Source organism: Desmodus rotundus, chromosome 12 (genome assembly GCF_022682495.2).
Source record: "Desmodus rotundus isolate HL8 chromosome 12, HLdesRot8A.1, whole genome shotgun sequence".
Taxonomy (NCBI): domain Eukaryota; kingdom Metazoa; phylum Chordata; class Mammalia; order Chiroptera; family Phyllostomidae; genus Desmodus; species Desmodus rotundus.
In genome coordinates, this window is record NC_071398.1 from 45,540,049 (window position 1) to 45,550,423 (window position 10,375).

The following is a 10,375-nucleotide window of genomic DNA, read 5'->3' on the forward strand; positions in this document are numbered from 1 at the left end:
AACGAAGAGATGCCCTACCCCGAGACTAATGGACCCCCAATTTGCAGGGCGCACAATTCTCGTTAGGGAACCGAGGAGTCCCGATGCACCCTAAACAGACGCTGCCGATCTCCAGAGGCTTGTACCCTCAAACACTAGGGTGCGCTGAAGAGCTGAGTCCAGGTTCTCAGGGCTTTGAGAGAGGAGGACCCGGCCACATCCTTCCACTCTACTAATATTTTCCCACTGCTAAAATTAACGATTTTGTTAGAGGCGAGAGTGAGGTTGGTTGCGCAGTACAGAGATTTGATTGGTGTCAAAGTCACAGTTCGCTTCTATCTACAAGGTAACTCCCACAGCCTCCTTCTTCTATCTAGCTTTCTACGTGGAGCCAGGAATTCCCAAGAGATGTTACCTGGGGCTTCCTTGGCCCCGCCCAGGATCCCAACTCTGAGTCTGATTGGACCGCAACAAAGGAGTCCCCGCCTATCACGCCTTGATGTCACAGAGGCGGCTGCCTTTTCAGACCCGAACTTCCCCAGCAGCGATAGAAGCGTCTATAGAAGTACCCTATCTGCTCCAGCTTTCCAGAAACAAGGAAAGGAATTCTGGACTTCAGCTTCTTCCCTTCCCTGGGCCCCGGGACCCAGGCTTCAGGCTAGATGCCCACGACCCCAGGCATCGAGATAGGAGGACGCGAAAAGTGGCCATTCCCAGCCCTAGAACTACGACTCCCAGAAGGCTCCGGATATCTCCCTCGCAGATAACCGCAAGCCACCCCCATGGCATTATGGGAAATGTAGTTCAATAATTATACTGTGTGGGGGGGGAAGGGGGTATAAGGGGGTAAATGGTAATGCACAAAATACAATAAAAAAAATACTAACATAAAAAAAAGAATTATACTGTGTGCTCACTTCTTGCCCCATCTTCTCTCCCAGCCTCTGCCAAGGTCCCGGAGGAAAGTGAGGTCTGGGGGCCAATGGTGAGAGACGAGAAAAGAATTGGGGTCCAGAGACATGTCTGGCAACAAGAGACTGCCAGATCTGAGCGAGGAGAACACCCCAACACATGAGCTATGAGTGTCCCTGGAAGTTCTGCACTTTTCCTCCTTCTAACACACACACATTCATGCACACAAGTTTCAAAAAAATCTACAGACAGGGGTTGGTGATGTGGACTTTTAATTCATACCTCCCACTCTCCCTCTTATGGCAGCTGAGTAAGTGAATAGCCCCTCAAAACTCTTCGGGAAGACTAAAAAAGGGGCTTCGATTCTTAGACAATTCTGTAGTAAAAGTATCTACCTTCACCCCCTTCAAAAAGCATCAAGGGGCTCCTGAAATCTTAGTCAAGAATCCTATCCTCCTTGGCCAAGGGTCCTCCTGCTTGGGTATGAGATTAATCTAGGGTCTGCATACCCTCAAATCTTTCCATCCCTCATTGCCAAAGCCAGCTTTCACTAAGTTCTGTGAATTCAGGGGCAGAGAGACAATGATTGGGCACAGTTCCAGCAGCTTTCTGCAAGTCCAGAGGACACATCTCTGCCAGCTGACTTCCAGAAAACCCATCCCATCTCACCCAGCAGCCCAGCTGCAGAGGAAGAAACACCATTAATTGGGAGAGGCGACCCAAACTCGGAGCCAAAATGGGCACTGCCTGTCTTCGGCAGTTTTTCTTTTTTCTCTATTTATTTATTTTTAGAGAGAGGGGAAGGGAGGGAGAAAGAGAGGGAGAGAAACATCAATGTGAGGTTGCATGTCACACACCCCCTACTGGGGACCTGGCCCACAACCCAAGCGCATGCCCTTACTGTCAATCAAACCGGGGACCCTTTGGTTCACAAGCTGGCACTCAATCCACTGAGCCACACCATCCAGAGCCTGTCTTTGGTAGTTTTTGAGCTTCAAAAAAAAAGTTTCCCTAAATTTCTGGAAAGCCTTGCTTCAGAAGCTACAGCATTTCGACAGCCATCCCTCTCCTCCACCTCCCAAGTTTTAGCCTATCTGCTGAAAAATAAAGTTCTTTGTGGGTTTTTTCCCAGGGGCCGAGAGGTTGGATAGTTTCACTCTTCTCAGAAACTGCCCCAGCTACACATAATTTGTCTTCCGTCAATCTTTCTGGTGCTGGTAGGTGTTGAGCTTCTGATTGTACATTGACTTAACTCTTCACCGAAGTGCTCCGGAACTCCAGGACCCCCACCGCTCCGGGAGAGCCCTGCAGGGTTCGTCCCTCTCTAGAGCAAGCCCCCCATCTAGAACCATTGCAGAAACACAGAAGGGGAGTTGGCCAGTGCTTGATCTAGAATACCCACGAGTTTCTGCTGTCCAAAGGGCCCAGGAAAAGAGAAACATCTCTTCTGTAAAAGACCTCAGTAGTCAACATTAGAGGAAGTGGTTTCTGATTCCTGGGTGGCAGCCATCTAGAAGTACTCCAGATATTTGCTGGGAACAACACGTGGCCACTGTGCCTTGCAGAACAGTTGTGAGCCTCCCCAGACATTGCCAGCCATCAGGAAAATACTTTCTAGAATGTTCAGGCAGTTGCTGAAAGCCTCCCTTTCTCTGAAATTCCAGCCAACTAGAATCACTCCGGAAATGGGGGCCCACCTGCTGCAGGCCCGCCAGAAGCTGCTCGGCCTCTGGAGACGCCTGATGCTGGCTGTAGATGGGTCAGACTATTCCAAAAAGACTCCTCGGCAATTTCAGGAGCGGGGACAAGTCAGTGTCAATGCCCACCCGCTCAGGCAGGAAGGCTGCCTCGGGCTTGAAGACCTTCAGGAAGCTGGAGTCAGGCAAGGTGCAGCTGGCCGGTAGACGGTGTCTCCACCAGCCAGGTAGGCAGCCCAGACACCAAGAGTGCTAACGATCATGCCGGTGTGATTGCGCTGTGTGAGCAGCGCGGAGTCCTGGCCCCAGGAGCCCTTCTGCCCATCGCCTTCGAGGATCACACCCCCCTGGGAAGTGTCGATGTTCCCCTGGCACTACCCCATGCCGTTGCTGGTGACCCCAAAGATGGGGGCTTTGTGCCGGGCTGGAACCAGTCCATGGCCTGCTGGAGGTAGGCGGGATTGCCCCCCACGCCCTTCCAGTGATGGAGCATCACTTCCAGATAGTCCCCACGGCACACGCGAATGCCCACGAAGGTGTGGGGTGGGTGGACCCCAGTGCTGGGCAGGCAGACCTGAGGCAGGTCTCAGGAAATCCTGGGCCTTTTCCTGAAGGTGGTCGTGCAGGGTGAACTCCCTCTGGATCTGATCCCGGAGATGGTGGAAGAAGGTCCAGGAGCAAGGGAAGCCAGTGAGCTCCAGCAAAGGCTCCTGCAAGTGGGCATACTCCTCCGACATCCAGTCGTGCAGGTCCAGCTTCTGCCACAGCGTGTCTCTGTCCACCCCAGGCACTGGCACAGGCAGGGTGATGCAGAACACGGGGGCCAGGGCAGTGGGCCTGGCGGGCAGGATGAAGGCCTAGGCCAGGGCCAGCAGAGTGGCATACTGCCCCATTGGATTACTGAGCTGCCCATCGGGGGAGATAGTCCAGGTCCCTGACAGGGAGGCAGGGTGTGCGAGACAGAAGAGGGGGCGCTGGGGCTCCTCGGAGGGCCTGACAGGTGGAAGATGGCCACAGGGCCTGTCACCAGGCGTCGGTCACAAACAAGACGGGCAGGTCCAGGACATTGTGGAGGAGGTCTTGGGAGATGTGGAGGAAGGAGATCGATGCAAGAACACGGACTAGCGGGAAGGTCAGACAGAGGTGCCATGGGCTGAGGTCCACATGGCTGCAGGGGAGAAAAGATGAGTTAGTAGAAGCTCAGAGCCTGAGGGAAGCGTCAGGGAGGAAAGGCTCGAGGGCCTTCAGGGTTTGGACTCTGGGTCTGAGGGAAAAGGGGATCAGGGTCCAGGACTCCTGGATCTGAGGGAGGAGAAGCTGGAGGTTTGGAATTTGGGGGTACAGGGATGTGAATGGTGAAAATCGGTGGTTTCTAAGAGAGCAATAGTCCAGGATTCCACACCTGTGCCTCCATCTTGCTGTCTGGCCTCACTGCCCCGACCTGTAAGGCCCACCGAAGTTGGGCCGTGTTCCACCAACTCCTTTCTCATGTGTACCTCTGTGTGAGGAACAGAATCCACCAAGGAGGCGACAGGAAGCTGCAGGCCACATAGAAAGTGAGAGGCTGGAGGACCAGGATTGATGAGGGATCTTGATTCGGCGGGGAGCAGTGGCTGGGGAGTGAGGGTAGAGGTGACTCCTTGGGTCACAGAAAGTTAGAGGTTGGGGGTGCGACTGCTGGGTGCGGGGTATCCGCCCTTCCCACTAACCTGAGCTCCTGGCGGGTGGCAGGTACCCCCTCTCCGTGGTGTAGCCGGAGAGTAGTCTACACCCGGTAGCCCCGGAACCCCAGACTCCAGGTCAATATTTCTCCCTCTCTCTATCTCTCTTTTCCTTCCTTCCTTTCTCTCTAAAATCAATTTAAAAGTTTTAAAGGGGGCTGGGGCTTGGGGACAGGTGAGTCCAGGAGGAGCTGCTGCGGCCCATGGCTCTCTAGTTGCAAGCCTCTTGGGGGCGCTAGAGCTTAGGGGATGCTTGTCTGTGGGGGAATGAGAAGGAGAAGAAGAGGGGGAAGGGAATGGCGTGGGCATGCTTCTCAGAGGGAGAGCCTGCCAGAACCTTTGAAGGGTTTTGAAGAGTTTTAAAGGCTTGGGGCTTGGGGGATCTTGGGAAGAATGGCCAATAGGATATTCATCAGCGTTATGCTGATACGCCAAAATGAGACTGACTCCCTTAACTCCACCCATCCTGGGGAGCGGCTGGCACAGACTGGACCTCTGCCATCTCCCCGAGCAGGGCGATTTAGACTGTTGACCCTCCGGTTGAGGAGGAGAAGTGCAAACCATTTACTCTTCAGTGGCCTTGGTTTAGGGAAGATACGATTTATTAGGTAGCTGCCAGCTGCTTGGCATCTAGGTTTACCTACCACTTGGCTGCAAACTGCTTGTTTCAGTAACTGTCTCAGTTTCCCCATTCTGCTTGTCCTGGCTCACTAGCCTGTCTTAAAATTTCCATTTCGGGAGCCTGGCTCACCTGCCAGCCAACTCTGAATTAGAGACGCCCACCCATGCGGGCTGCTCTGGGAGCACCTTGTCTGGGTCTGAAATAGCTTCTCTTGTGAAAGAAATAGCCAGGATTGCATCAGGGAGGAAGACGCCTGGATGGCTGGTATACCAGCTCCTGCGCAGGGGTTGGCGAGCTTGGGATGGGAGGTTGGCTCCCAGCCAGGTGAGAGGCTTCGGGGGCCAGGACACCTGTGTCCTTGCAGAGAACACTTTCGTCCTGTGTCACTTACTGATTTGCTGATGACAGAGGATCCTCAGTGTCTGACCCCAGAAACCTAGAAATTCAGGTGGGATGCAGAAAATCCAGTGATGGGCCACAATCTGCAAAAGTCATTGAGGGAGGCAGGCAGTTTACAGGCTCCGAGCCCCTCCTCCTTCAGACCTAGAGCCCAGGAGCCCCCAGCCCCACCTCCCTCAGACCTGGGAGCCCAGGCCCCCAGCCCCTCCTCCCCCAGCCCCAGGAGCCCAGGCCCCCAGCCCCCCTTCCCTCAGACCCTGGAGTCAGCACCCAGCCCCTCCTCCCCCAGACCTAGGAGTCCGAGCCGCCACCTGGAAGGACCACCTGATTGCATCACCAGTTCAGGCTGACCCGGCCACGGTGGAATCCTTGCTCCTGCCAAGCGGGTCAAATATCACAAGTCAGGTGAACGGATGATGACTGGGCAGGTCTGTCAGGATATATAAATTCCGGAGCTTCTGCATCTATCCCAAGAGCCTTGGGTGTCCGTCGGCTGAGAATCCAGGTGCATTTGGACCACCTGAGCGGCAACCCGAGCATCTGCTCCCTCAGACCGCCAGCATCTGAAACAGCTTCTAGACCCTGCAGTGGATTCAGACTGTAGGTTCCAGACCTCGCCTGAGGACGGGAGCCATTCACTGATGAGCTGGTGCAAAACCAGGTTCCCGCGCCCGGGACTGTGGGTCCCTGTGCTGGCTGTCCTCCTGGGAGCCTGCCAGGCGTACCCCATCCCAGATGCCAACCCCCTCCTCCAATTCGGGGGCCAAGTCCGGCAGCGGTACCTCTACACAGATGATGCCCAGGAGACGGAGGCCCACCTGGAGATCAGGGCTGATGGCACAGTGGCTGGGGCTGCCCCCCAGAGCCCCGAAAGTGAGTGAGAGGGCGGGACTGGGCCTGAGGGGGGAGGGGCCGGGGGCCTGGAGTCCTGGAGCCAGGAAAAGGGGGTCTGAGTATCTGATCGTGTTCTCCCCTCAGGTCTCTTGGAGCTCAAAGCCCTGAAGCCAGGGGTCATTCAAATCTTGGGAGTGAAGACTTCCAGGTTCCTGTGCCAGAGGCCAGACGGGACCCTGTACGGATCGGTGAGTTCCCAAGATGGCCCTTTCTCCCATCTCCTTCACCACCGACCCGGGTGCGCTTAGGGTCTGTGTGCTCTGCATGGCCCGACCTCACTGATACCCGTGAAGGTGGGGATGTTGTCATCAATGTTTGCAAGAAGGGGAAACAGAGGCTCAGGCAGTGACACCCCTGGCCCCAAGTCGCAAAGCTGCTGAATGGCACAGTGGCCTGAAAGACCGAGTCTTGGGTCTCTTAACCCTTGGTGACCCCACGGGCTTCTACGTGTCTGGCTCATGCCGGGCACGGGGTCACTCAGGGAACTTGCACTATGACCATGGCCTTACGGGGTAGCCAGACCCCCCTGCTTGGTCTCTCGGAGAGCTCTGACTGTTCCCTGGGCCGGAATGTTCCTCCTTGGGAGGTGGAGACAGGAAGTGGCCCTTGCAGGACTGCCCAGGGGTGTCCTAGAGGTAGGGGTGGGAGGCCAGGACCCCTGGGTCCAGTGGCAGGAGGTGAGACGGTGTCTCTGATCTCTGGTCTCGTCCCCTCAGCTCCACTTCGACCCCGAGGCCTGCAGCTTCCGGGAGCTGCTTCTGGAGGATGGGTACAACATTTACCAGTCTGAGGCCCGAGGCCTCCCACTCCGCCTGCCCCCCTACAACTCCGCATCCTGGGACCTGCCCCACTGGGGACCCGCCCGCTTCCTGCCGCTGCCAGGCCTGCCCCCAGTGCCGCCGCCCGAGAGTCCAGGGGTCCCAGCCCCTGGTCCCCCAGACGTGAGCTCCTCGGACCCCCTCAGCATGGTGTGGCCTTCGCAGGGTCGAAGTCCCAGCTACTCATCCTGAAGCCACAGGCGCTTATGATTGGGTCTCCTCTTTATTTATTGGGTTATTTATCTTATTTATATTTTTACTTTTCTTACTTGAAATAATAAAAAGCCTGAAAGAAAGATCAGAGTGAGCACGCGTGTGTTTGAAAGGAAACAGGATCTGCTTTCTCTTCCCCGGCTGACCCTCAAAGCCCCCAGGCTCCCATGGCGAAGGGGTGTGAGAAAGCCCAGCCTCCCCGGCACTGGGCCTCAGCTTTCTGTTCCCATGAGGCGTCCCCAGGGACTCTGGACAGGACAGAGCTTATCCCCACCCATTCTACCCCAACCTCCTGTTCGCGCTGTGGAACTATTTCTCAGAGGTACCACAATGACGGGATTTTTTTTTTAAACAGGGAACTATTTTTAATGACACCGCAGGCCCACAGCCTCATGGGAGGTGTAGTGTTCTGGGTTCATGTAGCGCTAGAAATGGGACCACATCTTGGTCCTCAGTGCTAGGGCAGGTCTCTTGGATCCTGGGGGTGTTATTGGTGCTAAGATGGCACTCTTGGGCCCCAAAGGACCAGAGGGCTGGACATCTGGACATGGGAGTCCCAGGAGAACAGGGGACTAGGAACCTGGACACCCTAGTCTGAGGGAGGAAGGGCTGGGGACCCAGACCTGTGGTCTGAGTCCTGGGAGTCCTGGGTCTCAGGAAGAGGACTAGAAGGTCTGAATGCTTCTACCCAGGTGCTCATGGGCTCGGGAGTGTGGTGACCGTCAAGGACAGGCTTCACCAGAGGGGAGCTGAGTCCAAACACCAGAAAGAGGAGAGAACTAGGCAGTGTGAGGGCGGCACCACGACTGATTGCTGCAAGGCAATCGGATCCCGATACATAAACGTATCGCATGAACATGGCACGTCCCCCCCCCCCCCGCCTTCCCGGGGCAGAGGACCTGTGGGGACGGACACCAGCCTCCACGGCACCTTCTGCAGTCTCCTTCGCTCCCTGTGCAGGGGCTGGTCGGGCCCCACCCATTTATGTTTCGGGATTCCTGGAGCTGCGTTGTCACAGGCCCGAGTGGAAGATGTCCTCTGGGAAGTTTTGCTCTCCTGCTTGTTCCACGTGGGATTTTCAGGGGTGGGGTTTAGGAGGATTAAGAAACCGTGCTGCCGCCTTAACTGGGTGGCTCAGTTGGTTGGGTCATTGTCCCATAAACCAAAAGGTCTCCGGTTTGATCCCCCATCAGGGCACGTGCTTGGGTTGTGGGTTTGATTCCTGGTCAGGGCATATATGGGAGGCAACTAACTGATGTTTCTCTCTCCCTCTCTCTCCCTATCTCTCTCTCTCTCTCTCTCTCTCTCTCTCTCTCTCTCCCGCCCTCCCTCACTCCATTTCTCTGTCATATATATAAAGCTATGCTGCCCTGGATGCTGTGGCTCAGCGGATTGAGCACCGGCCTGCAAACAAAGGGTCACTGGTTCAATTCCCAGTCAGGGCACGTGCCTGGGTTGCGGGCCAGGTCCCCAGTAGGGGGCACTCAAGAGGCAACCACACATTGATGTTTCGCTCCCTCTCTTTCTCCCTCCCTTCCCCTCTCTCTAAAATCAATAAATACGTACGAAAAATAAAAAGCTTTACAATTTAAAAAATGCCTAAAATGGTAAAATTATGTTATGTGTGTATCTTCACACACACACACACACACACTCCACCAAACTGAGCTAAGAAAACTTCAGGAGGATCCCCTGTCACTGTTCGGGCTCTGGGTGGGGGAAAAGATCCTCTGTTGAAAACTGTGCAACCACAGGACCGCCTATGGTGGACCAGGTGCCTGAGTCTGGGAACGGGATGGAATAGTGGTGGGACTAGCGACCGCCCCAGGGCTTCTGGCCAAAGCAAAGGTCTCTCTGGAGAGATGCCACTCAACTCAGACATCACAGAGGAAGTCTTGGGTGAGTTCATACCCCAATGTCACAGAATTTATGAGGAGCCGAGGCACGTGGCATAGGCCAGCAGGAACGCTGAGCAACACTGGACAGCCCTGGCCAGCATCAACAGTAGTGTGGAAAGGTCAAGGGGAAAATGACCGTTCAAGATTTTCTTGTTTAATCCGCACCCAAGGATTTGTTTTATTGATTTTAGAACAAGAGGGAGAGACAGAGAGAGAGAAAGAGAGACATCGATGTGAGAGAGAAACATCTATTGGTTGCCTCCCATACGCCCCCCAACTGGAGATCGAGGATTTGTTTTATTGATTTTAGAACAAGAGGGAGAGACAGAGAGAAAGAGAGACATCGATGTGAGAGAGAAACATCTATTGGTTGCCTCCTATACGCCCCCCAACTGGAGATCGAATCCACAATTTCTGGTGTATCAGGAGGTAAACCAAAATCAACCAACTGAGCCGCCCGGCCAGGGCCCTGTGTCTACGATATATGTATAGGTACTATCTTCTTTGGAGAAATGTCTACGCAAGTCCCTTGCCCATTTTTAAAATCAGGTTATTGGATTTTGTTGTGGTTGACTTACAAAATTTCTCTATGTATTCTGGCCATGAATCCCTTATCAAATATATGATTACAAATATTTTCTCCCACTCCGTTCTTTGATTACCAGTAAAAGTTTTCAATTTGGATGTAGTTCGATTTACCTATTTTTACTTTTGTTGCTGCGAGGTTGCAGTCACGGGCTAGAATCACTGCTAAACCCAATGGCATGAAGCTCTCTCCCTCAGGGAAGCTTTCTTTTAAGAGCTTTAGTTTCAGGTCTTACATTTAGGTCGCTGGTTTAATTTGAGTTAATTTTTGCATAATGTGTAAGAAAAGGGTCCCCGTTCATTGTTTTTTTTTTTCCTTAAGATTTTATTTATTTATTTATAGGGGAGGAAGAAAGAGAGGGAGAGAAACAGCAACCTGTGGTTGCCTCTCACGCACCCCCCACTGGGGACCCGGCCCACAACCCAGGCGTGTGCCCTGACTGGGAATCGAACCAGCGACCCTTTGGTTCGCAGGCTGGTGCTCAGTCCACTGAGCCACACCAGCCAGGGCCCTCTTCATTGTTTTGCATGTGAGATCCAGTTTTTCCAGCACTGTTTGTTGAAGAGATTATGGTAAAATCTTTTTTATGTCAGTAGAGCTTTTGGGTATGGACACAACTCTTCCCAGCTATTTGGT

General features: G+C 54.1%; 2 protein-coding genes across 2 annotated transcripts; one reads left to right on the plus strand and one right to left on the minus strand.

The window, feature by feature from the left end:
• Window positions 1-2,618: 2,618 nt before the first annotated feature.
• Window positions 2,619-4,811, minus strand: FUT1 (fucosyltransferase 1 (H blood group)). Its single transcript, XM_024566322.4, is given in 7 exon segments — window positions 2,619-2,791; window positions 2,794-3,015; window positions 3,018-3,171; window positions 3,173-3,549; window positions 3,552-3,629; window positions 3,632-3,756; window positions 4,798-4,811. Coding segments are annotated over 7 exon segments (1,110 nt in total). The 3' UTR covers window positions 2,619-2,651.
• Window positions 4,812-5,794: 983 nt separating this feature from the next.
• On the plus strand, window positions 5,795-7,326 carry FGF21 (fibroblast growth factor 21). Its single transcript, XM_024566285.3, has 3 exons — window positions 5,795-6,203; window positions 6,309-6,412; window positions 6,941-7,326. Exons 1-3 carry the CDS (start codon window positions 5,972-5,974, stop codon window positions 7,232-7,234), a joined length of 630 nt encoding a protein of 209 aa, XP_024422053.1. The 5' UTR covers window positions 5,795-5,971; the 3' UTR covers window positions 7,235-7,326.
• Window positions 7,327-10,375: the final 3,049 nt, after the last annotated feature.